The sequence below is a fragment of the Suricata suricatta genome, chromosome 2, assembly GCF_006229205.1.
Source record: "Suricata suricatta isolate VVHF042 chromosome 2, meerkat_22Aug2017_6uvM2_HiC, whole genome shotgun sequence".
In the NCBI taxonomy this organism is placed as follows: Eukaryota; Metazoa; Chordata; class Mammalia; order Carnivora; family Herpestidae; genus Suricata; species Suricata suricatta.
The window spans coordinates 173337390-173364172 of NC_043701.1; the positions used below are offsets into that span (position 1 = coordinate 173337390).

Below are 26783 nucleotides of genomic sequence, written 5' to 3' on the forward strand. Positions count from 1 at the left end.
CAATAGCAATTTGGGGCGCCGGGGTGGGGGTGGGGGGCGTGTGCCATCTCAGTAACTGAACGTGATGAGCACCGGCTGCTTCCCAGTCCTTGGGGGAAGCACACGCACCATCCACTTAGCGCTGGAGCCTGGCCGTCCTCTGGGCACTCCCGTTCCTCCCCCTCCTCCTCCCTCGCTTCCTCCTGCTGGGCCCGCTCCTGCCTCCTCCATCAGCTCCTCCTGCTCCAGCGCTCCTGGGAGGATGGAGGCTTCGGGGCCACCCCAGGCCAGGAGGTGCTTTCAGGAGGCCCTGGAGAAGCTTTTCCCTCGCCTCTGCTTCCTCTGCTCCCTGGTGACTTATGCGCTGCTGGGTGCTGCCCTCTTCTCGGCCATCGAGGGGGGCCAGGGCTTAGGGCCAAATGACCCGGAGTTTGATGAATTCCTGGGGGAGCTCTGTGGCATCTTGAAATGCAACCGAACAGGTAGGTGGCTCATCCGGGCAGGGCAGGGTGGGGGCAGCCCCAGAGAGCAGAGGGCTGCCTTGCAGGAGGCTGCGGTGGAGGGGGAGGAAGAGGGGGCCGGTCTGGGAGCCCTGGCTCCTATCCTCCGCATTCCTGGGCGGGACCTTACGCAAATGACTTCTCTCTGAGCCTCAGTTTTCTCCTCTGTAAAATAGGGAGAATAGGGCCTGTCAGGGTTGGTTGCTGTGAAGAATGTGGGGAAAGCCCTGAGGACTCACCAGGTGCTCTGGAAAGACCAGCTTCCTTCCCTCCGCCTCCGCTCCCAGCCCCACCCAGACCAGCAGGTTTTGAGGAGGATGGTTTGCTGGAGGTTTAGTGAGGTTGGATGGGCAGCTCGGGTGACTGGATTTGGGGCTCGGGGTCCCCAGGCCACTCCTCTGAACTATGCCTGCCTGGTCCCGTGCCTCAGTTTATAGGGACTAGAATTCACGAACAATCAAACTGGACTTGGCCTCCCAGGAGGAGCGGCCTGTCCCCCTTCTCTCTCATTTCCTGTTTCCAATGGCCTTTCCTATTGTTGGACTCAGGGGTGGGGAGCTGGTTGCTTCCCGGACTTGCTGTGTGATCTGAAGCAGAGCCATTGCCCTCTCTGGTCTCAGTGTGCTGGACAGAGGGGGCCCACAGTCTCAGGCCTGCCATTCATAGAGACCCTGTGGGAAGCAGATGAGAAAAAGGACATGAAGCCTCTTGAAGACACTTTATGGCCTTACTACATTTCATCTGTATTTAGTCACTTATTTCTATAGCCCTGTTCCCCAAAGCTTGCAAATATGTATTTAGCAGAGCAAAATAAAAATATAGAGCATAAATAAATAAAAGACAAAGGAAAAGCAGACTCCACAGGTGAAGGCAAGAACAGGATGTTCCCTGGTGTGACTGTCCTTGGCTGGGCTGCTCACAGCTCCTGCCACAGCCCCACCTGCTTTGGGAGCCAGTTCTTCTGGCTGAGGCCGCCCCACCAGACGCTGGTCACAGTGTCTCTCCTCCATGGAGGGTCCCATCTGTCTGCATCTACCAGAGAGACACACGCCAACTCAGCCGTCCTGGGAGATGTCCTCTGCAGTCACCACCGCCGGACTCTGAACCATCCCATCCAGGCTCTCGAGTGTCAGTTCAGAGCTTCCCACACCTGGCCACGCGTCTGTATCCTCCAAGGAGCTCGCCTGAAATACACATTCCCAGGCTCTTCTCCAAACCCCCTTGATCAGGGTTTCTGGGGCTGGGTTGGGAATCTTATTTTTACAGTTTCCCGGGTGATCCTGATGCACAGAACACTACAGAACCCCAGAGCCGGCCCAACCCCATTTTGGTGTTGTTGCCGTTTTTTTTAAGTAATCTCTGCGCCCACAGTGGGGCTCGAATTCATGACCCTGAGATCAAGAGTCACACACTCTCTGGACTGAGCCAGCCACGCGCCCCTCCAACCTCATTTTGTACTGGTTTATGTTGGAGATTAAAATGCTCCGTAGGCGCTCGCTAAGTGCAAGACCCGGCCAAATAGGTTTCGTGCGTTCTCACACATAATCCCACACCAGCCCGAGAGGGTTGAATGGATTGTCCCCTTTCATGGATTAGGAAATGGAGGCTTTGGGAGTGAAGCAACTTGCCAAGGTCACAAACCAGAGAGTAGAGCCACGGGTCCTACCTGAGGCACTCTAGAGCCCATGTTTTCACTGCCACGCTGCCTCCCTGATGGGGAAACTGAGGCTCAGGTAGAAGCATCTTGTCCACAGCCGCAGGAGCTACCCAGGGTCGGAGCTGGGTCTAGAACACTAGTGTTTGGACTCCCAGGTCGGTGCCCATTCAATGTGTAGTGACTTCCTGTCATGTGCCAGAGTTTCAAGACGGCTTCCAAGGTTTCAAAAGCCACAGGCCACCAAGGCCAACAGAACTATTTGGGAACGTCCCTGAGGAACCAGGGTCCCAAATCTGCTCTGTTGACCTTGGGGCAGATGTTTTGAAAGTCCAGCCTTCCCAGAAATCTTCACGAGACGTGTGCCCACAGATCCCAGCATGAGCACCGAATTCCATCAGGCTTAATGACCTCCGGGAGCGGGTATGGTTTGCATCCATATAACAGCTTACATTTCATAAAACCCACTTTGCTTTCAATGATCAGCAGCCCCAGGAGGGAGACTGAGCAGAAGTTAGTATGCCTCTTTGCAAGCGAAAGACATGGAGGCTCAGAAAGTCCCCTAAGGCCACACAGCAACGCTGTGGCTGAGCTCAGGCCAGACCCCTGAGGGCCTCTCCCTTGGATGCTCATCCCACGGGGTCTGTGGCCTCTTCATCTCCGTAGGCACCAAACACAGAGATGTGCAAAAGCAGAGCCAAGTTCTGGTCAGTGAGGCCACAGGGCCGGGGGCACCTGGCTCTGGGGAAGAGCCTTGCCCCTGGGTGGGACCTGTCTCGAGGAAACGCCCCTCCATCACTCTGGTCATCTCTTGTCCCAGTTGAGGAAAGCAAGAAGCAGGATCTCGAAGTGCTGCTGCAGAAGGTGAAACCTCACTGGTTCAGCACGTTTGCAGACTGGTCCTTCCTGAGCTCGCTCTTTTTCTGCTGCACAGTCATCAGCACTGTGGGTAAGTCCAAGGGCAAGGGCAGTCCTGGGCGAGAGATCTGGGGGAGAGAGGGGGAAAAGAGGGAGGCTGGGGACCCCTGGTAAGGATGCTGGCATGCTCAATTCATTTATTCAAGAAATGCTTGTGAAATACCCACCCGGTCCCAGGTCTCCTTTGCTGGGTGGCCGCCGCTCCTTGCTGGGGGTGGCGGATACTTGGGGGGATACAACAGTGAGCGGAACTGATGTTGGGTCCTAAGGCACCTTGGTGGGAATTAGGAAAGAGGGCCCTTGCTTCAGGTGTGGGCCCCCATGGGCAAGGTAGGGCATCAGCTGCATTTCAGCCCCCTCTCGCTCCTTGGCTGAATGCTCTTGTACAAAACACCTCTTGTCAATGGTACCTGCCAGCCCACGCTTCTTCTGGGCAAGACAGAAGAACTCAGGGGCACCTGGGTGACTCAGTCAGTTAAGTGTCCGGCTTCGGCTCAGGTCATGATCTTGTGGTTGGTGGGTTCAAGCCCCTCATCGGGCTCTGTGCTGACAGCTAGCTCAGAGCCTGGAGCCTGCTTCAGATTCTGTATCTCCCTCTCTCTCTTACCCTCCATTGCTTGCACTATCTCTGTCTCTCAAAAAAAATATATAAAAAACATAAAAAAAAAGACAGAAGAAGTCAGACCACCAAACATGCTCAGCCTGTGAGGCCTTCAGGGTACTGTGGGGGCACAGAGGATGGGCACCTGCCCCAGGCTTGCGGGTGATCCTTAAGTGGGAAGAGCATTTTAGAGGCTCCCTGGTGGGAATGGCGGCCTGCTGAGTCAGACAGGGAGAGGAGTCCACAGCGTGGGGGAAGGTGGGCATGAAGAGGGCTCTCCGAGCCAAGTGGCCAGCATGGGCAAAGGCCTGGTAGTGAAAGAAATGGCAGGCATTGTAAGGAGGTTAACAAAGGTGAAGAGGCGTGGGAGAGAAAGGAAGCACCAGTCCACAGGAAGGCCCTGTGCACCAGGCTAAGGAGGTTGGATTTGTCCTGAGGGCAGTGGGGGTGTCCAGTGGGTTTTAAGCAAGGGAAGAACACGGTAGCTCAGCATTCCAGAAAGATCACCCCGGCTGCAGCATGGAGGTGGACCAGAGAGTGAGGCGGCAGCTCGGGACCAGTAGGGGCCTCCTGCAACAGCCTGGGTGAGAGATGATGGCAGCGGCCTCCTCCAGGACCGTGGTCGTGAGGACGGAGAAGAGGGGGTGTTGACGGAGGACTTCGCAGGACAGTCTGCAGGGGTGCCTACGTGGAGGATGAGGAAGACATTTTAGCTCTGGTGGGCAGGGCCTGCAGGCTGGGGGGAGGGCGGTGAGGACTCAGAGCCTGTCGAGGTCAAGGCTCCAGCGGAGCTTCTGGGTGGAGACACCCATTCCTGCTGGAAATGTGGTTCTTGCAGGTCTGTGGGGTGCTGCAGCGGCCCTGCCCACCCCTCCCCACCCCTGCCCGGGCAGCCCCAGGGAGAGCCTGGCTGTGCCTGGGAGACAGGGGCAGCTCAGATTTCCAGAGACCCCTCGTGTCTGGCTGGGTGGATACCAGTGGCTGGGAGGGAAGGTCCTTGCCGGGAAGGAGCCAGCCTCTCCCCATTTCCCCACACTTCTTTATGCGTGTCTTCAGCCTCCAAACAAAAGTAAGATTTCCCCCTGCAAGTCATTGACCCAGGCCAGTCCCTTCCAGAGTCCAGGGTAGAGGGGAGGCTCCACAGTGACCACTTGCTCATTTAAAGAGCCACAGACCCTCTTCTTGGTCACCACACGAAGTGTGGGCTCCTGGGAAACAGAGCTGATGGATCTAGATGATGCAGAGATGAACCGGGCAGAAAAGGGTAAGAGCTTTCCAAGCAGACGAAACAGTCGGACAAAACTCTGGAGCTTCGAGGAGCTTTGAGGAAAAGACCGCTGTGGCCTGAGAGCAGAGAATGGACAGGAGAGAGGGGGACATGGTACGGGCAGTGGCCTCCCGAGCTGTGGGGACAGGGCTGCTCTTGCACTTGGGCACCGTGTCCCCGGGCCCATGTCTGAGGATGCTCGCCTAACAAGGGCCCCTGGCTTCCGGCCTCAGTGGTGCAGGGCCAGCTGGGTAGGATGGGCCTCCCAGGGGCTGACAGGAGTCTCCCCTGCTGGGAATAGGGTCCCAGGAGCTGAGTGGGGGAGGTGACCTCAGCCACAGCTCAGAAGCTCCTGGGTCAGTGTCTCCACCAGGAGGGAACCCACTGAGCAGTCCCTGTCCTGGCCGGTGAAGAGGACTGAGGCCCCAACTTCATTCAAGAGAGTGGCAGTCCCTGCGAGGGATGGGCCCACGAGGGTCACAGGATGCCAGCCGTGGCTGGGTGCTCGTGCCGAGGTGACCTCACACTTGTTGATGGGGTGGGGAGCACACTGGCCAGCTGTGGACTCTGGAGGCTGGCCACCTGGGGTCAGCCTGTGTGACCTCCAGGGAGCAAGGTGGCCCTTCCGAGTCCCGTTCTCTCATTTGTAACTCCGCCCAGGCCTGCCTTTCAGATCCACGTGAGGAGAAACGTAAGCGGCAGTCAGGATCCTGTCAGGGCCACTACCGGAAACTCCAACCCAACTGGCTTAAACTGGGGGGCTGGGAGGTTGGGAAATGTGTTCCCTTGGGAGTAAGAAGTCCTGCGGGGGGACAGCTCTCGGGCTGGGCAATGTGCAGCTCACCCGTGACACTGAGCATCATATACTCTCCATCCTGCTCAGCAGGTCAGAAGACGGTCACCAGTGTCCACCCCATTTGGGCAGAGTTGCATCTCGTAGACAGAACAAGGGCTGGCTGCCGCCATCAGCAAAGAAAAGCTTTCTAGAAACCTCCCACCCCTGAGCCAGTCCTGGCAAGGGGATTACATTACCAGAATAATTTAAACCAATTGGATTTCTCCCTAAATCAGGTGTGGGGGGGGGGCGGTGGGGGCAGTGGCATTCCGGGAAAGACGAAGGAATGTTGGGGGGAAAGAACCAGTGCCGGCTTTATGAATGGGCAGATGCTTGTGTCCAAGGGCGCCCCCATGTGGCTTCCTTCAGAACTGGTCCTTCACCTAAATTGCCTGTCCAGGCAGGGACTGTAATGGCAGAAAGAACACGGACAGTAACTGCACCACTGAGCATTTTCCGGCACCAAAAGTGGTGTTCACGTGCTTTCTAGGCATCATTTTATTTAATTTTCATGACGTGACAAGCCTACGGGGTAGGTGCTGTGACATTTAGCCATGAGCTAAATGCAAAGGGATGTCACTACCAGGAAAGCAGGGGTGAGGCACAGCTGGACCTTTTCAGGGAGACTCACAGCTCAATGGAGCAACAGTCACGGGAGCAGGAACCTGAAGGAAGATACTGGGGGTGCGCGAAGGGGTTCAGTTTGTTTTCCTGTCCCTCAGGAACCTCAGGGGATTGGTCTAATGCAGCCTTCCTCAGCCTGGGCAATTTGGCATCTTGCATTCGAGGATTCTTTGTTGTGGGGGCTTGTCTGGCGGCACCCCTGGCCTCTACCTCCCGGAGGCCTCTGCCTCTTCCCCTGCTGTCTCTACTAGTCGAGGCAGCCAAAAAAGTCTCCAGACACTGCCAGGTGTCCCTCGGGGGGCAAAATTGCTCCCGCTGAGAACTGATATATTGCAGTGGTTATCAAGGTATGGCCCCTGGACCAGTGGCATGAACATCACCAGAGAACTTGTTTGAAATAAGAATTACAGGGCGCCTGGGTGGCTCATTAGGTTAAGCATCTGACTCTTGATCTTGGGTCTGGTTATGAGCTCACAGATCATGGGATTGAGCCCCACAGCTGGCTCTGTGCTGACATCGTGGAGTCTGCTTGGGATTCTCTCCCTCTCTCTCTCTCTCTCTAATTAAACAAATAAACTTGAAAAAAGAAATGAGAATTCTCAGGCTCCATGCTAGCCCCACTGAGCCCAAATCTAAGGATGTGGGGCCCAGCAATCTGTATTTAACAAGCTCACGAGAGGATTCTGACGCATGCTAATGTTTGCAAAGCACTGACTGGATGTGAGGGGTCTCAGCCCTGACTTGCACGCTGCAATTACCCAGCTGTCTTGTATAAGCTCCCAAGCCCGGACTCCATGCCAATCAAGTCAGAGTCGCTAGGGACAGACCTGGGCCTCGGTATTTGTCAGAGCCCTCCAGGTGATTCTAATGGGAATCCAGACTGTGAACCGCTGATCTAATGGAAATGCATTATCTTGGTTTAAATCCCAAGAAGGCGATGCTACTATCGAATCAATTAGGACATCACGCCGTCCAGTAATTACAAGTGGAAGAGGATGTTGGGGAGGCTCTCCCCGGCCTGTAATCAATAGCCGTGTTTGGAGTGCTTCCCGTCCTACATCTCTGGACCACTCTTAATGCACCTGGCCTTGATGCTGAAGAAGGGACACCTGGCAAGTGTGAGGTTGGCCAATCCCCAGTCATTTCCAATTGGGTCAGTCCCCTTGGATTAGAAAGTGAAGTGCATGGGCTATTAAATACTCACGGCCTAAGTGGAGTAGACTGACTGTATTGGAATATATGAATGCATTATAAGAAATGATAGGATTTTCCGTTATGCATCTCAGCATTCAGTAATGGGTACGGTTAATACATTTCCTTCACAGGGGCCATGCGCTCTCTGAGATTTGCTTTCTTAATGCATTTTCTGGAACATGGCATATCTTTAGGACTCTAAACATGTTCCACTTAGAGACAGCCAAGACTTCATTTCAACCCACTAACTTCCTCTTTGCCATGGAGGACACTGTTAGGCATGTGCGTGGGGCAGGTCTTCAGGTAAGGGGTGCTCTGTCGGCTTGGGCTGTGCCACTCCAGGCTGGTCACCTGACCGCTCTGTTCCTTGTCCCTTAAATACAATCACAGTGGTGCTTGCCAGCATTAGGGATTTCGCTGTGCAGAAAGTTTTCACTCTAAAAGGCACTTTGTTCTACAAGTAAGAAATGTGAGGCCCTCTTCTTTGCAATAGATCTGACCCTGGGACCCTGCCCTGGGAGCTGAGGGGTTTCTACTGTGCAGCCTCCCCCGACTCCCCTGAGGGTGCATCAGAACGAGGGGGCTTCTCCGCCATCTAGAAAACAGGCTGGTCCCCGTCTACGGGCCTTTGTGGCTGATGCTAACATCCCTAAGGGCTGAGGGCTCTGTGGGGCCCGTGACAAGCTTTGGCACAGGAATCTTGGCAGGAATCTAGGGCAGGGCCCGGACTCCACCAGGACTCTGTGGCTGGGACTCCCTGAGCTCCTGCCCCTGCAGGAGAGGCTCCAGGTGCCCTCCTCCCTCAGCTTCCCTTCTCCTGGGACTCTTTCCACACCTTCCTCCATGGCTGGCAGGAGCCATGTTTGGGACTACCACAGCTTTAGCACCGAAAGTCCTGTGTCCTGGGAAACCCGTCAGCCCTAAGCAAACTGGGCGGATGGTCATCTCCCCCATGTCCCCACTCCGTCCCTCCTCTCTCCCTTAGGACCCCATCCCCACCTGCATCTCCTCAGTGGCTCTGGGCTTCTGCTGAAGCCGGGAAAAGTCTCTGAGGCCCCTTCTGCAGCCTCGTCTCTTTGAGGGGAGGGCCGGAGCTGCCAGAGACCCCGAGGGGACAGGGAAGGGGATCAGAGGTAGCTGGAACCATCACTCTCTCAGCAAGTCCCACCCTGTGCCACACACACCTGGATTTCGGAGGGGAGGTTTAGCCAGGGCGGCCCCCATCCTGCCCCCCTGTGGTGCGTACACCTGTTGGGTCCTCACCACATCCTGCTGATGGTGGAGAGCTAAGCTCAAGGCCTTGCTTCTCTCTCAGCCAGGAGTCCTAGAGGGCAGGACCTCTGTTTGTTTCTTGTTGTACCCCCGCCCCATCCACAGGGGTCTGACAGAAAGTAGGTGCTCAATAAATGTGAATCCAGGCTGGGCGCCTTTGTTCTCGTCGCTCTTTTACATCCTGCTATGGACCCCCCACTGCTACTGCATGCTCACCAGGGTAGCTATTTATTCATGTCTGGCCCTCCCACTAATCCAGAAGCTCAGAGAGGTTGGACACCATATCTCCTTTGCTTACCGCTATATGCGTATGCAGTAAGCACTCCATATGTGCAAACAATATGAATGCACATAGAATGAAGACACCTCCTACCAAATGGTGCCTCATGGAATCAGCCCAGGGTGGCATGGAGTGCTCTGGAATGGATGCCAATAGATGAGACCCTCCGAGGTCCACAGCCTTCTCCCAGGACCCCGATGAGGGTGGGCAACCTGAACAGCTTTGTGCTCCTGGAAGGCAGAGCCTGAGGCTAGAGTTCGCCACAGGGAACCGGAGTCCAGGAGGAGGCTGGGGCAGAGCCAGCGGAGGAAGTGCCTTCAAATCAATTTACATAATTGGCCTAGGTTTTTCTGTATTAATCATCCTTTATGACATCAAAAATTAAACACAGGCATTAAATACAAAAGCTTTTCCCTCGTTTTGCTGAGGTCACTGACATGTTCATTCCGAAGACCCAGCCCACTGTGCTGTGGGGGTGTGACAGCCTTCTGTAGGCAGGAGGGTGGGGGATGGGCGGTGGGTGGAGAGGACTCCGGAAGGGCCCAGAAGCCTCAGCCTGCCCACCCGCTTTGCTTGGCTGGCTGGTTCTCAATGATTGGGAGGTTCCACTCCCTTGGGTGCTCCGGACCCCAGGGGAATGAAAGCTAGTATGGGAGCCGGATGGTTCTGGGGATTGGACCACCAACTCTACTCTACCCTGAATGCCCTTGGCCAACTTACTTCATTTCCCCAAGCTTCCGTTTCCCCACCCATGAATAGTGATAACCACACCTATAACCGTGGATGCCAGCCCAGGGTAAGTGCTACCGACTCCTAATACTAGCTCCTGAGGGCAGGGACGCCGACATCTCTTAGCTGCCCACTATGGGCCGGGTACCGGCCTCGTGTCATCTTTCCGGTGAGTGAGTACACAGAGCGGAGACTGCCATCCCTACTTTGCAGATAAGAAACTTGAAAATGGGAGCAGTCAAGTAACTTTCTAGAAACGGCAGAGCTGAGACTCGCACTCAGGTTGGAAAGCTTCTAGATGTGGGGATCCTGCCCACTTGATTAGCCTTTGTGACCGTGCGTGTGTCCTCTACTAAACCATGATGATCCTGAGGGCAGCAACTGCATTTTATTGCTTCCGTCCTCTCTCCCTCCTACCGTGCACGCTGCTGCGCTCTGTTGGCACGTAGGAATAGCCTGTTGTAGAGAAACAAATAAGCCAAGAGGCCCAGACACCCCGGGAAGGACAAGGGCGCCTTCTGAAAACAGGAGCCGTCATGGAGGCTGCAGCAGGCGGGGCTGTGAGGGCAAAGCCTTCCGTGGCCTCTCGCCGGCATTCATCTTGTCACACGGATGCTTAGAAATGGCTGCAGCAAAACGAAAAGCCATCAGCCCGCCCCCAGACATGTTCATCCCCTGCCAAGGACACTTGGGTCAAATGTCTAGACATGAGTTGTCCTTATCCTGAAGAGTAGCTGAGTGTCACCTCCTGCTTTCCCCACCAAAACTGACCCAATGCCAGATGGTGGATGAATGCTTTTTAAAAATGTTAATGTTTATTTATTTTAGAAAGAGACCGAGCAGGGGAGGGGTTAGAGAGAGAGGGAGACACAGAATCTGAAGCAGGCTCCAGGCTCTGAGCTGTCAGCACAGAGCCCAGCGCGGGGCTCGAACCCACAAATTGGAAGATCATGACCTGAGCTGAAGTCAGACACTTGACCGACTGAGCCGCCCAGAGCTCCAGGATGAATGTGTGAAGGTGAATATTTTCAAGCACATTGTGTAAACGGTCACACAACAGAGGAGAAGTGGCAGAGGCAAGCTTTTTTGGGAAGGGGAGGAGCCGACAGCCATGCCAGGCCCTGTCCTCTTTTTCAGGTTACGGCCACATGTACCCCGTCACCAGGCTTGGCAAATACATGTGCATGCTCTACGCCCTCTTTGGCATCCCCCTGATGTTCCTCGTCCTCACAGACACGGGTGACATCCTGGCCACCGTCCTGTCCACGTCTTACGATCGGTTCCAAAAACTCTCATTCGTCCGGCTTCACCTTCCCCGGTGGTGCTCCCACCTGCTCTGCAGAAGGTCTGCCGCCAAGCCTGTTCCTGCCACCACGCCTGCGGCCCGAGATGTCCCCAGGATCGTCATAGAAACCCAAGACCTTCCGGACCCCAAACCCGGCAGGAATCCCTCCGCCCCAGGCAGCAACACAGATCTGTTCGAGAGACTTCTGGCACGAGAGAGGCAGAGCACGCTGCGCCCACCCCCGCGGGCTGTCGAGAGGAGCAGCTCGTGTCCCGAGCTCACGTCGGGGAGGCTCTCCTACTCCATCATCAGCAACCTGGACGAGGTGGGACGGCAGGTGGAGAAGCTGGACATCCCCCTCCTGGTCGTCGCCCTCCTCATCTTTGCCTACATTTCCTGCGCCGCCGCCATCCTCCCCATCTGGGAGACGCAGCTGGACTTTGAGAACGCCTTCTATTTCTGCTTCATCACGCTGACCACCATCGGGTTTGGGGACACTTTTTTGGAACACCCTCACTTCTTCTTGTTCTTCTCCATTTATATCATCATCGGGATGGAGATCCTGTACATTGCTTTTAAGTTGGTGCAAAACAGGCTGATTCACCTCTACAAAAGTCTCATGCTGTTCTTCGCCAGAGGGGCATCTGACCATCCTGTTAAACACTGAGATTTCCACCATCTCCGTGTGACAGATGCCAGCTGGGCCTCTTTCCTCGCCTCATCTTTCGGGGGCAGTGCCATTGGAACCGGTGGCCCTACAGGCCATCACTTGAGACCTTGGGGCTTGGAGACAAAGCCTGCATGAAGGCCGATTTTGGTCTTAAGGTCCTGCAGAAATGTGGCCAGTATCTTTCACATCGAGACGTTAGACAAAAATGATCCCCGTCCTCCAAAGCCAAGTTCATTGCCCTTTGTTTGCCAAAAGCCCCACCTTCTGTAAATGAAACCACTTTATGGACATCATAGCTTCTCCTGAGACACAAGAAAAAAATTAACCTTTGTTCTTGCAATTTGTACTTTCTGCTAAATTAAAATTTACCCGGCGGGGGGGGACACAGAGCTGGTCTGAACAACCTCTTCTCTTGAATGACTTCATGAATGTGTGTGGGGTCAGTGCAGTCTCAGTCCATGGAAGAGACACTGGTGCCACAGCCTGTGACTGTCACCTGTGTTCACGGGGACCTGGGATCATTTGATTGCCAGATTCTGTGCAGATCCATGTTCCCATTGGCATGGCCCACAACCCGCACCGTGGGCTTGGGTGAATCATTGGTGGAGGAAACGGCACTCAGTGGGTGGATAGTCTCCTGCACTGTGTCTGATTGAGTCGCCGTGTGAATGGGCTGGTCTGCGGGGCAGATGCTGTAGGGGCCCCACTCCGGTGCTCAGGTGCTTCAGCTTTCTTTGCCCGAGGACTGTCCCTCGTCACTGCAGCACGGGGATGTACAGGGCAGCCTGGAAGAGCCAAGGGGCTAACGCTCCTGGGAGCAGCCCTCAATCCACAACGGACAGGAGAGGAGAAGGTGGACGGATGAGGCCCAACAGCTGGCCCCTCCCGTGGACAAACTCTTGGCCATCCTCAGTACTGTCTCCCAGAGTTCCCAGTGGAATCGAGCCCTAGTTGCTCGTCAGAACCCCTGCATTGCCCCTCCCTTGAGATCACTCCCAAATAACCCACTTCCACACAAATCCTTGTCTTGGGGTGACCCTGGGGACCCTGGTTGGGGAAAGGATGTAACAAGTCAGCGTATGAGCTAGTTGGCATTTGTAAGGAGCCCTGCGAGGGTCTTCCCATCTCCCTGGTTGGTCATGAGAAATGCCTGATTTGAGAGAATCAACGTTCCTTGACAGCTTCACTGAGAGAACGCTGGAAACACTGTGATTAGCAAAATCAGTCTGCCCCTGGGTACGTGGTAGCCCCAAAATTGCAAAACCCAACACCAAGCGCCAGGAGGCTCCAATCAGAAAGGAGAGGAAGCATCTATCTTTTGAAGCTTCTCTGGTCTGCTTTAGGTTCAGGCCAGTGCCAAGGGCCAACCCTCAGATGGGTCTTGGGTCTTCTTTTCTGGATCTTTCCTCCTCTTCCCCACAGTTATGAGGTTTCTGCCCCTTCCACTCGTTAAGACCTACCTCAGGAAATGGAATTTACGGGATGTGAGCGAGAACCACTGAAGGACAGAAATAGCACCAACAGTGGGATTTCAGGCAGCAGCCACTGGCACTAGGGTTTTCATGGACTTTCTTGACACCCCTGAAATCACAGGGCCCCAGGGGCAGCAAAGCCCTTTGAACTCAAAGGGAAATCGGACTGGCCACTCCCATGAGATCACATGATCAGAACGAAGGGCTATTCAAGGTTCATTCCGTTCTGCAAGCACTCATTGGGTGATTGCCGCTGTCCAGCCCCAGAGTTGAGTCAGGTATGTCCTTGGAAACGGGGAGGTCATTACCGGTGGCCTCCGATCTGTTAGCCGCTCCCTTTCAGAGGCTGTTCAGACCAAACCTGCAGTTTGTCAGGGATACGCATTATGCAAATGAAACGTCACCATCATTTGCTTATTTTACTTGCGGGCAGGTGCCACGCTAGCAGTTCTGGGAAGTGGCCCAGCACGCCTTCCTGCCCCTCATTCCTTGCCTGAGTGCACTCACATTCCAGCCGCCTCGGGCTATTTACTGCCTCATCCCTGAGCAGGAATGTGAATTCCTTCCTCCTAGGCTTTGCTTGGGGGTTCTCAACCTTGCCTATACTCTGAAACCCAAGGGGCTTTGAAGATGTCACAAGTCTCCCTCCACTCTCCCAAGAGATTCAGTCACTGATCGGGGTGCCGCTGGATTTGGGGTGACCCCAGTGTGGGTCAGAGTTCCGCATCAGGGTCCTAGCTGCGCTCTTGGCCTGAATGCCCTTCTCTCTTCCGGGATGGATGAAGGTTCAGCCCCCATGGCACCGCCTCTGGGTAGTGACCTCTGAGTCCTGGGAGTGGTCACCGTGGTCTCCCCCAGGCTCCCGCCGCACCTACTGTGATCCCTTCCTCCGTTGGAGCACTGCAGCTGGGCCCTCCCCCAACTCGGTCCGCCCAGCTAAACGATCCTGCCCTGTCGTCATTATAGTTCTGACTCCGATCCTGTCCTGTCGTCATTATAGTTCTGACTCCGCGGCAACCCCCAGCTCCGCTCCGCAGCGCGCTCCGCAGCGCCTGCCCCATACGGGGGACGGAGGGCGGGTCTTAGGCGCACACCAATGCCAAGGAGGCCAGCCGCCACCTAGTGCACACCCACCATATCCAGGCCCCGAGCTGAGTTCTCACGTGCACCGTGGTACCTAATGCTCCCTGCAGCATTTGGAGAATGCCTCCCGGTGTTACAAGTGAGGAAGCTGAGAGGCGCCTGGGTGGCTCAGTCCGTTAAGCGGCCAACGCCGACTTCAGCTCCGGACATGATCCCACAGTTCGTGGGTTCGAGCCCCACATCTCCCCACAGGAGCCTGCTTCCAATTCTGTGTCTCCCTCCCTCTCTGACCATCCCCTGCTCACGCTCTGTGTCTCTCTCTCAAAAATAAACATTAAAAAAAAAAAAGTGAGGAAGGTGAGGTCCAGGAACTGTCTCTGGGACTTACCGCTAGTAAGCGGCGAAGGCAGGCTCCACACCCAGGTCTGGTCCGACTCCAAGCGGTTCTCCGTGGACCCCCTGCATCAGCATCCCCTGGGGGCTTGTCAGAGATGCAGATTCTCCGACTCCACCCAAGACCTCCTGGATCAATAGGCTGGCCAGTGAGCTCAGCGACGTTTTCACAAGTGCTCCTGATGATTCTGATGTTCGACTCGTAGTGTTTGTTTCTCAGGGTTGGAAACCACTTCTCCAGGTACTGTATTCACAGCCTCCTTGAAAGTCGGTGGGGACAGCCACCGGGGGGAAGATGAGGTCTCCTGGATGGGGGAGAGGGTCCTGAAGGGGTTGGCCGTCTGGTCAGGAAAGCCTCCTGCAGACTGGAATGGGCCCTGTCCCCCAAAGAGCCTACATTCTCTCCTCCCCAATCTCAGGGCATCTTTTGGTTATCAGAGGCGGCTGCTCCCCTGCTGGCCGGGCCTCCCCTGGGGGCTCGTGATCAAACCCCCTGCAGCACTGAGCTCTCGGGGCTGCGGGGTCTCAGCCTGGCTAGAGTCTGCCCCGGGGGAATTAGAGGGCCCAGAAGGTGCCCAGAAGCTTCCTGACAGGAGGCCGAAGGGGGTACCTTGGTGCTCACCTCCTGTACCTCCCACTCAGGGGACAGAACATCCCTGGCCCAACTCACAACTTGTCCCCCACCCCGGGGGCACCTGAACCAAAGCCTTTGGTGGGAAGCGCTGACCCTGCAGGCGGGAGGTGGTCCTGTCCAGCTGTCCCCCAGCTCAGCACAAGGTATCGATAAGCCGGTTCTCCCACCGCCCTCCCTGCTTTTTTTTTTTAACAGAAGAAAATTAAGTTAAGCAATTCTTTCAAGATGACACAGCCAAAGACATGGCGGGGGGGGGAGGGGCGCGGGAATCAAAGATGAAAGAGCCGTTCCGGGAGGCCCAATCCCCGAGGAGCCTGGGGACTGCGAGAGCCAGCGCTGCCCGCGGAGGGCCATTCGGTCCTGGCCGGTGCTGCCAGGTGGAGTCGGGACTCATAGCGGGGAGAACCGAAGAAGGAGGCGCTCCGGCCAGACGCCAGCGCCGTGTCCGCAGCCACGGCTGCCCCTGGTCCGCCAGGCTGCCCTGCGGCCCGCCAGCCCGCACTCCCCAGAGCGGCCAGCAGGTGGCGCCACCAGACCGCGAGGACCCCGCGCTCTGAGGCCAGCAGGTGGCGCGCGCGGCTCCAGGCTTGGGGGGAAGAGGCCTCTGGGAGGGACTGGGAGGGACTGTCTGCAGGGGTGTTCCCCACGAAGGGGGTCCTGGGCCCTTGTCCTGTCTTCCACCGTGGCCGTCTGGGAGCGGATGTCTCGACCTTCTGTCCTCACCGCGTTCCCCAAGGAGGAGGCTCCTCAGACCTCTGTCCACCCCGCCCTGCAAATCTGGAGAGGCAGCACCTTGGACCCTCTTCCTCCGAGAGGCTGTCTAGAGAGGGCGCTTTGGACTTCTGTCGTGGCCATGACACCCAGAGTGGGGGCCGCCAAGGACCGCTGTCCCCAGCTCCTCAAATCACATGTCCTGCCAAGCTGATGTCAGAAATGTTAGCCCTTGATTCCTGGCCACTTACCAGGCGGTGTCCTTCAATAATTCCTCCATGAGCGCCCTGGACACTTCTTTCCTGATCCACCCACGTCACCCCGGAAAATAGGTCTTCCGGCAGACTGAAGCTTGCAGAGAGAGACACCTGAAAGCTTCTACGGTACACAGTTGTCTGTCTCCACGGGTGGGAGGCTCCATGAGTGACGGCCAGGAATGGCTGTGTTGTTGGGCTGTGATTTGCTTTCTGTTTCTAGCACCACATTCAGGTAATTCTCATCTGGCGGGGTTGAGAACTGCTGTCCTAAGCAGGGAGCGCCGGGACCAGGCAAACCGGGACAGGAAGAGGCCTGGGAAGGGTCTCTGGGTGGGCCACTGGGGAACCGCAGGTCTGAGCGTCTTGACACCTGGCTGAATGCTAGTTCTGGCTGTGACCCTGCTCTGCTCAGTGACTCGGACAACTGGAGGCCTCCTTCTGGGTCCCTTGGAGGAGAGGACTGGTCAGGACAGCCCCTGTGGTCCTGCTTACCTCTGGGGTTTAAGTGTCCTGCCTTGTCACCAAGACTGACTGCTGCATGGATGGGTGGGAAGCAGGAGTGACCTGGTCTCCCAGGACACTAGTCTGGATTTATTGCTTTTACCTGGGCCTCAGCTTCTGACGGTGAGCAGCAGATGGAAAGAAGGGAAGGAAACCGACATTTAATGAGCAACTAATATGTCCCAGGCTCTCTACCCGTGTTACGAACCTAAACCTTTTTAGCTATATCTGTGTGGTGCATCAGGGCGAAATGTCCCAGGCTCTAGTACAATGCTGGCTCATAGTAGGAACCCAGCAAATATCTGTTGTGGGAATAAATCGCTGTGAGTCATCTACAGAGAAGATAAACCTTGTTGTTTGGGTCAGAGCCTCTGTCCCTGAATGCTTTGTACCAGACCACTGGGGTGGGCCCAGCTCCGAACTACTAGAATGTTCCCTAGCACGGCTCCTTCCCCAGCTTGGGCAGGCCGCACCAAGTCCCAGAAGGTAGTGCTTGAAAAAGGGGACCAGAGACTTCCACTGACTCTGATGAAGGTCAGCGAAGGAAGGGTCAAGGTGATTTGCACGGAAGGTAAGGAAACAAGCTCAGGGTCCCTGGCTTACTTGGGACCTGCCATGGCCCTGGGGAGGCTCTGACAACGGGCTCCCAGAGCTGCATGTTTCTGTATTTGTCAGCGTTGCAGTTTGTTATTTTTTCTCACTCGAAACAAATATTCAAGTTCACACTTCGTTTTGAATGGGTAATTTTATATTCTTTTGAAGAGGGCCCCTTAAGTTGAATCAGCCTCCAGAAAACTCGACTCCCTCTCGCTGGAGCCAGGAGGTACTAGACAGAAGGGAGTGACATCCAAAGGGACAGCCCTTTAAGCCAGCCACCCTTGGACTTTTCCAACATCCTCCCCTGATGGAGACCCAGCCCCGTCTCCACCAGGCACCAGGTCCCCTCCGCCACGCCAGCCTGTGCACACAGCAAAATAACCTTGGGGGGGGGGTGTCACAAATTAACAAGATCCGTGCCCTGGTTTCTGCCAGGTGGTAGGCTGCCCATTCTCCAGAGATGCCCAGAAGGAAGATAACTGCTAGAAATGGTGATGGTGACGAGGAAGGCGATCAGCTGGCCAGCCCAGAAACTCCCTCTGGAGCACCCCTACACGCCAGGCTGGGCAGGAAGCGGCAGTGTGGCTTAGCGGTTAAGACCTTTTTCCAGGGCGACAGGCTGCTTGGCCAGCCTTGGATCTTGGTGGTTTTCTTCACCTGTCAGTTCCACATCAAAACCGGACCTACCTCAATGGGGTGTCATGAACAGCCAATAAGAAAACGAGATCATCCATGGGGAGTGTTGTAGCCCAGTGTGCAGATTTGCCAGCTCTTAAAAAAAAAATCCTAACTGTTCCCATTACTATGAGCAGGAGGCAAAACCTGGCGCATTTCAGTCTTCTCCTGCACCTGCTCGCTGCCTGTGGTCGGGGGAAAGGGTGAATTTAGCATCAGTTTGCAGGATGCTCTCAATGAGCCCCCTGCTGGTGTGAGGTGGGATCCTGGGGGCTCAGGTCCCACGCAGGTCGGCACGTCTCAGCTAACACCCCAGCGTGCGAGGGGGGAGGCGTTCTTTCCCAGCACCCCCCACCCCGCGTTTGTCGTCCCCGCGCACAGCTGTGTGCTTCCAGCCCATGCTCTGCACTCTCTCTTGGCCTCCCCTGCACCACCCTCCTTGACACCCTCTCTCATGGCCTCCTCCCTGGTGCTCCAGAGCTCACGCCTGAGACCCTTCATCTCATTTCTCCCCGGCTCTCCTCCCTGCCCTTGGTCTTGTCCCCTCTCGTGGATGTAAAGACCGTCTCCGGTCCTGGCTTCACCCCAGAACCCCAGAGTCCCGTCTGTTCCCCCAGCAGCTTACCCTGCCTTGTCCCAGACGGGCCCCGACCTGCCCTGGGGTCCCCCATTCCCCATCCAGGGACAGGCAGCCCCAGCCCTCCAGGTGCTCAAGACAGAAGCTTGTCTTCACTTGGCCTTCCTCTTCTCCACTCTGACTTGAGAGGCACGTGGGCAGCTCGTAGGAAGCACCCACCCCCCCCCCCGTCCACCATGTTGGATATACATCCCACAGATTGGGATGCAGCCCGTCACAGGCAAGGCCCCTCGTTTCTATATTTTAGAAACTCACCTGACTCTGGTTTGCCCATTCATCCACCTGCTCGTTCATTAGCCCTTGTTCCGTGGGCACTGTGCGCTGGGCACTAGAGGTCTAGCCCTTATGAAGAGTATTCCTGGGGTGCCTGGGTGGCTCAGTTGGTTAAGCGTCCATCTTGGGCTCAGGTCATGATCTCACGGTCTGTGAGTTCAAGCCCTGTATCAGGCTCTGTGCTGACAGCTCAGAGCCTGGAGCCTGCTTCAGATTCTGTGTCTCCCTCTCTCTCTGCCCCTCCCCTGCTCATGCTGTCTTTCTCTCTCTCTCTCAAAAATAAAGAAAACATTAAAAAGTTTTAATAAAAAAAAAAGAAGAGCATTTCTGATGTACAGCACACCGTTGGTAAAGATATGTCTAAGCGAGGTGCTGACCCAGAACCACTCCCCCTCTCCCACAAGAACCACCAGGACAGCCGATGACAGAGGGGCCGGGCTGAGAAGGCCCTTGGGCTCCCCACCCGTGGGAGCCCCCAGGACCCCCGTCCAGCTCCCTGGAAGCCAGCTGCGGCAGTGCGCAGGCAGTGGGCTGCCCAGGGTTGGGAGGCACCAGGCGCTTCGTTGTTGCCATGGTGATGGATGTGGGTCTGGTCTGTTCGGGTGGAGAACTTTGTTGAGCTTGGATGCCTGACAACAAAGGACACCTCCATCTTGATACAAATTGTGGTTTCTTTTCATCCTCCTCGGCCCTTTTACGCTCTGCTTTTGTTCTTGCCATTTAGGTCAGAGAATAAAAACCTTTCAAATGCTATAAATTCAAAACACAGGCAATTAGGGGCCTCTCTGTGGTGGCAGCCCCCCTGTAGCCTCTTTAAAACACAGTCGCAAGGGTCCTGAAACAGATGACCAAGCAGAGGCCACGGGCGTCTCCTGTGTATCACCACCCTGCCTATGCTTGCTGAGCACCCGGTACGTGCCAGAGCCCAGGGAGGTGCTGGGGACTCAGTGTGGTACAAGACTGACCAGATCGCTGCTCCGCACCTCAGTGTCCCCAGGGGGGACTGACTCGGCCCCTGGGGTTTTCATATGGTGCTTTCTGAACCCTGGGCGAGAAAACCAGTCACGTGCTGTGAATGCGGTAGTTTGTGGCCTGAGTAGGTTTGCTCTGCTTTGTTCTAGGTGCTCTATTTCCCTATACCATTCTGTTTCAAGAAAGACATCTATAACTGAAAATTTTTAGTTTTTATTTTTTTATTTAAAATTTTTTTTAATGTTTATTTGTTTTTTGAGAGGGAGAGAGACACAGAGTGTGAGTGGGGGAGAGGCAGAGAGAGAAAGAGACACAGAATCCAAAGCAGGCTCCAGGCTCTGAGCTAGCTGTCAGCACAGAACCCGACATGGGGCTCGAACCCACGAACCGTGAGATCATGACCTGAGCCAAAGTCGGACACTTAACCGACTGAGCCACTCAGGTGCCCCCGAAAAATTTTTTAAAAGCGGATGGCAGGCCAGGACTGAACACCACTGGCCAAGGATTCCCTACGGCTTTTCCCCGATGGAATGTTCTGTGATGCTGACAGCTAAGGAGACTGCAGATTTCTCAGGCTGTTGGGACCCGGAGAGACGGACACACAGCAGCGGCCGGGCTGCCTCTCGGATGCGTCCTCCGCCGGATGACTGGTAGGTCCCCTGCCTTCATCTGAAATAAGATGAGGCCCCTGCTTAGCGTTGGGAAGAGAGCAGGCCCAGGGCTTTCAGCACCTGCCCTTCTCAGCCAGGATTTCGCCTGGACCTTCGCCTGGGCCGGCAGCCTTCCTGGCCAGGCCCTCCTCGGACCTCCCCCTGCCTGCCCCGCCCTCCGCACACCTGCCCCCTGTGATCTGGGGTCTGCCCTGTGTGTCAGGCCGGACTGCGCAGTCTCAGAACATGGTGTGTATTGAAGAACGCACCGGACGAGGCGCTCGAAGCCCTGTTGGTGCTACTTACTCTCGGGGCCCTGCCCTGCACCCCATGCCCTTCCCGGGTGCTCTCCTGAAATGCGGGGAGCCCAGTGCGCAGCATGCAGAGAAAGCCATGGGCCGCCCTCCTTGCCTCCCTGACAGACGACTGAAGGACACCAGGCCCCCATCACAAAGGGGACCTGAGTGTTCCCCAAAAGCCATTTACACCATCTATGCAGGACGTGGGCCGCGGACAGGGTAGTTTATTGACTGTTGTCTTAGGAGCCGCAGGAAAACTTTGTGAATACAGCAAAACCAGACCATCGCATTCAGGGTCATGCGCTGCCTGGGCCTCCGGAGGGCCACGCCGATGATGCTTTTACCCCGAGGCCGAGTACGCCCTGAACTCAGCATGGTCACCCCACCGCGTGGGCTCTTGAAGCTTTGCTCTCTTGTCGTGTCACCACGGGGTCCACCAGGCACGAGTGGCTCCCGGAGAGCGAGGCCACATGCCTCAGGGTCCCGGGTGCTCGGTGGGCCTGTAGCCGGGACAGCCCCTCTGCTACTGGGCACACAGGATCCACGACCTCCCGGCTTCGGCACCTCCAGGGACCCCGTCTTCTGGGGATGTGTGGAATTGAGGGTCACCAGCATCCCAGGGAGCAGGGGGCAAGGGCTGTGTCTGACCTGACGCTGGTCGGTGGGCACGTAGTTTACGACCCGGCTCCCCTTCTCACGTGGCCGCCGCTGCCTGCGCACGAGGCCCAGGAGCCGCACCAGCTGGGGACGCGGGGAGGAAACGGCGCCTTCACATGTGAATCTCAACACCGATGGTTTCCTCAAGGCTTTCTGGAACTCCGCGACTTCGGATGGGGTGATTACCATTCTCGGGGAGGAGGGCCTGCGGGCGGTGATGTCCAGGCACAGCTGGGCTCCCGGGGCAGGGCTCTCTGCGAGGAGGTGGCTCCTTCCCTCCTGGGTGGCCGGGCGTCGGTCTCCCAGACCGGCTCATTTCCAAATCCTGCGAAGTCTGCGGGGGCTGGCTAGCCAAGGAGCAAAGGCAGGGGATGGGAAGATCCCGGAGAGCAGACAGCAAGGGTTGAGGGGTTCTTGCTGAAGCTGCTTAACACGATGACGATGACGGCAGACCAGGGGATGGGACATCAAGAGGGCGGGGTGTGGAATTTGATCCGATACTGAGGGTGATCAGATATCAAGGATGGCGGGGGCTCAACCGATTTAGAAGATTCTTGCTACAGCTGAACTAGACTGGCTGGAAGACAGGCCCAAGGTCAGGGCCGAGCTGGAAACAGGGCTGGGAGGAGTCCGTCTAGGGTGTGGTCAGGGGGAGCCTCTAAGGGGACATTCACACTGATGGTGAGCGCCACCGTTTTTACAACCTCATCCTGGTTTTTTTCATTTCTTCAAAGGTTTTCTTCCTTTGGTCTCTCATAGAGGATAATCTGGCAAAAACATTAGCAACTGTTTAATTAGAGCAGTGTCCAATAGACAACAGGAAATAAAAACACAGATTTCTCCTTGAAAAAAGCAGAAGGCTTTGGAGTTTTAAAAGGAATGAAGGTTATTTTCTAGAGAGACAGAGGTGCTCGGGGCCAGGAGCTGGGTCTGTGCGGCACAGCGCTGGGACCCGAGGCAGGAGGGGTGTGCCGGGCACTGCAGAACCATGGGTGAGTACACATCTACAGTGTCCTTCTAGAGCCTTCCAGCTATGCTGACCAAGGCTCTGTGACATGACAGCTGACCGGGACACACCTAGATGGGAACCATCCATACTGGAGCTGTGAGGCTTCCCAGCCCCTTCTGGACATTGTGCCACTTGCAGCAGGGCAGTGGGAATTATTGTCCCCTTTTTATTATTTTTATTTATTTATTTAAAAGTTTATTTATTTTGAGAGAGAGAGATTGGGGGAGGGGCAGAGAGAGAGGGGGACAGAGGATCCAAAGAGGGCTCTGTGCCAACAGCAGAGACTGATGTGGAGCTTGAGCCCAGAAACCCTGAGATCATGACCTGAGTTGAATTCAGAGTCTCAGCTGACTGAGCCACCCAGGTGCCCCAATGGTCTCCTTTTCAGAGGAGGAAAGACCGAGGCTCAGGAGATGAGGGAGGGGACAATGGTCTAGAGGGGACGAAGAGAAGAGAGGATGCCACCTAGCGCTCCATAAAGCCTCCTCACCACTAATGACCAGCCGTGGAAGGTTGAATGAGCTTTACCCACCCCGAGAAATTTCCTGATCTTTGGCCCCCTATGCCACTCCTAGGGGCTTCCCAGAAGATGATGACTGCGCAGATAAGAAATGGTGGAATCACGGGGATTGGTCGCCATGGCAGTATTCATCACTGGTGGACCACGCACCTGCCCATCGAAAGAGAGCAGTTCGGCGAATCCCTGCACATCTATACACTGGACTCCCTGGAGCCAGTAAAAGTGAGGCTTTTTGCCATCAGTATATGACTTTTGTAGTGAGGTAAAAGCACAATAAGAATCTTGGAAAAAATTATTGGGATGGTTGCTGCAAAAGGACACCGTCACCAAAATAAAACTCACTGGCAATACCTGTGCACAATGGGTGTGAGAAGCCTTGTGCTAAGCTCTCTGCAGGGCCATGACATGCAGTGACACTGAGCCTTGTCCCCGGGGGGGCTCATAGAGCGAGGTGCGGGGGCAGGCTCTGATAGACTGCCGACTGGGTCAGGCCATGAGGCAGCTGAGGAGAAGCAGCAAAGCCCTCCAGGGAAGCACAAAAGGTTCAGGCAGACCTGGGTTCAAGTCCTCAGGTGGCAGGAGCCCCAGGTGCATCCTGTGCGCTGGGGTACAGGAGAGCTGGTGGGGGCAGGGCAGTCAGCAGTGGTAAGGTTATTTTGAAGAAGGCTTCTCACTTCCCCTCCCTCCCTCCTTTCTTTTCATTTGCACAAAGACCTTCAGAAACCTTCAAAATTAGCAATACGTGTCCCTGCAACTCTTTGGGGGAAGCACTTGGCATTGCCCGGGAATGCTGAAGCTGGGTCTGTCCCACGGTCCAGCGGCTTCCACCTCGCAGGGACCCCGTGTGTCAGAGCACCACGGGGTGGGACACGCGTCATCGCTACCGCAGCATTGCCACCGATGGCCCCCAACGGGGGGTGCTCAGAGCCTGCTTGAGATTCTCTCTCTCCTTCTCTCTCTGCCCCTTCCCCACTCGTGCTCACTCTCACTCAAAATAAATAAACTTAAAAACAATGGAAGCTTGTGATAAGTAACACTTCCAAAAATCCAGAAGGGCATAAAATCACAAGTGGAAAATAAAAACCTTCATCTTCCTACCGGTCTCCCCACCCCCACCTTTTAGTCCCTGGAGCTGATTACTATCAGCACCTCAGGGGCTGGCAAAGGCCACCCAGAACGGATCCGGGGCATGCTGCACCACCACATGCACGTAGAGCCTTTTTAATAAATGTGTGTGTTTTCCTAAATTGGATTCTAACAGGCCTGCTGTCCTGTGAGCGGTGATTGCTCTGAAGGATGATGGCTCTTGGATATTTTCTATGGTACACGCGGCACTTCCTCAAGTGGCCACTTGGTATTTCACTGTATGGGCGGCCACCACCTGTCCTAGGCCACGATGTGCAGACACTCGGGAGGTTTCCAGAATTTTCTACGGCAATTCTGGAGTCCCATAAGAGACTCGACGTACAAGCGTCTTAACTAATTTTCAAAAGGTTTCTCGTCCGGAAGCATTTTCTCCCACTTGGGGGGTCTGGTGACTGTTTGGGCTGGTGGACAACAACCTTCTCTATGTTGCTGGCTCAGAGGGATTCATTTCCTGTGCTCAGAGGAATCAGGGCTGCAAAATCTGGAAGGTCAAAAACAAGACCCAGAAAGTCATGCAGGCAGCAGCAGCTCAGCCCACCTGTGCAGAAAGGGGGGACCAGGACCTTCCCCAAAGACTCCTGGAGAAGATAAAGCTCTCGCTCCTGTGTGTGTGTGTGTGTGTGTGTGTGCACGTGCGTGTTTCCGTGCAGCACCAGCACTGGTTTTGCGGGGAGACAACATCTTCTACAACAAGACAACAGTCAATATAAATCCAATTGGACATTATAACTGGATCTTCTCCCCCCACAGAGATGGTGACAGTGATTTCTCAGATGCCTTTTAGTTACAGACAAGTTTCTGAACAGAATAATTAGGTTTGGGTTGTTGGAGCCTGCCCTATCGGGCTATTGATTATCCACTACAATCTCCCTGCCCTGCAGATGTCTGGGCGAGCGGTCAGCATAGCAAGTGGGCAAAGACGGCTCTAAGAGGGGTGGGGTCAGGTGGGGGTGGGGCTCCACAGAGCTGCGTCCCGAGTCTGTGCCCCCCCCCCCGCCCCTGCCGAGTGCTGAGGACCACCTTGCGGGCACCCCGAGTGTCAGACACCAGCTGCCCCCAAGCCATAGAGGTCCCCACTGCCCTGGCCTCACACCTGTGTGACATCGGGCAAGGCTGTGTCCCTCTCTGGGTGTTTCCTTGTGCAGAAAGGGCATTGGAGACCCAGTAAGCTCCCAGGCCCCTTCTAGCCCGAATATTCTATCGCAGCGCTGCCAAGAAGAAATTGCATGAGGGCCACCACCTTGAACCGTGCAGGTAATTTAAAATTTTCTAGCAGTCACATGAAAAGAAAAAGCAACAGGTGAAATTAGTTTTCATAATATATTTTATTTAGCCCAGTGAATGTAGGATAGTATTGGTTCAGCATGTAAACAACGCAAAAATTATTATGCAATACTTTACATTTTTTGTACAAGTCTCTGCAATTCAGTGTGTATTAAAATACAATGTAAGCAGTGACAGCGCCTCTCAAGCCTGGTTGCATTCCGAGCACCCCAAGGCCACACGAGGCGAGTGGCTGCTGTATCGGACTGTGCAGGTCTAGGCGGTTCATCTGCTGGGAAAAAATCGGCTCTGGCCCCAGAGCTCCTCACGGTGCATCCAGCTAGTCCCGTGGTCCCCCTCTCTGAGTCTCTCTGCGCAAGTTTCCTCCGGGAGACAAAGGAGGGAAAGATCACTTTCTCGGCTGTCAAGGAGTTAATGATCCTGTTGGGAAGAAAAAAAAAAAAAAAAGGATGGGCCCAGATGAACCTATTGGGTTCATTACGTCCATGAGCCTGTCAGCTCCCTGCACCCTGGTCAATGCTTTAGCGGGGAGCAGGGTCACAGGGCTCCATGCGTGTGACCCAGGGAGGGTGGCAGAAGTTACCCTGAGTGTGACTGCCCCGTAGAGACGACTTGAGCTGGGCTCCAGAACCGAGAATATGTGGAAAGAGGGAGGAGGAAAATATGAATTACGTCTGTTGCTGGGGCTTGGAGGGGGCCGTTCTGACTGGAGCAGAGGGTGGGAGCAGGGGGGTGGGGGGATTGCAGACAGCCCTGTAAGAGTGCTGTGCACCAGCGTTTGTTTAGATGTGAGTGTCAGGGAGCTACCTTAGGCTCTTGAGCTGGGGCAGGGCTGGTTGGCAGCTGTAGTTTATGGAGATCCGCTGGGTTCCCGAGGAATGGAGGCAGCACCTGGCGCGGGGGAGGCCAGCCTGGGGACTGCTGGGGCAGGAGTTGGTGATGCGAGTTAAGAGGAAAAAGGAGGGGCGCCTGGGGGGCTCAGTCGGTTAAGCATCTGGCTTCAGCTCAGGTCATGATCTCACGGTTCTGGTTTCAAGTCCCTCATTGGGTTCTGTGCTGACAGCTCAGAGCCTGGAGCCTGCTTCGGATTCTGTGTCTCCCTCTCCTCCCTTTCCCTCTCCTCCCTCTCCCTCTCCTCCCTCTCCTCCCTCTCCCTCTCCTCCCTCTCCCTCTCCTCCCTCTCCCTCTCCTCCCTCTCCCTCTCC

At 55.5% G+C, this 26783-nt stretch overlaps 1 protein-coding gene across 1 annotated transcript; it reads left to right on the plus strand.

Annotated features, from left to right (window-relative positions):
- The first annotated feature begins 241 nt into the window (after positions 1 to 241).
- On the plus strand, positions 242 to 11805 carry KCNK18 (potassium two pore domain channel subfamily K member 18). The gene is made up of 3 exons (XM_029920458.1): positions 242 to 461; positions 2954 to 3082; positions 10991 to 11805. The coding sequence occupies exons 1-3, from the start codon at positions 242 to 244 to the stop codon at positions 11803 to 11805; spliced, it is 1164 nt and encodes a 387-aa protein (XP_029776318.1).
- Positions 11806 to 26783: the final 14978 nt, after the last annotated feature.

Bases quoted from the DNA above. Each gene is read 5' to 3' on its own strand.
- KCNK18 (XM_029920458.1), top strand. From the start codon at position 242: ATGGAGGCTTCGGGGCCACCCCAGGCCAGGAGGTGCTTTCAGGAGGCC. The intron at 462-2,953 runs GTAGGTGGCTCA...CTCTTGTCCCAG, and splicing joins CTTGAAATGCAACCGAACAG to TTGAGGAAAGCAAGAAGCAG. The intron at 3,083-10,990 runs GTAAGTCCAAGG...CCTCTTTTTCAG, and splicing joins CACAGTCATCAGCACTGTGG to GTTACGGCCACATGTACCCC.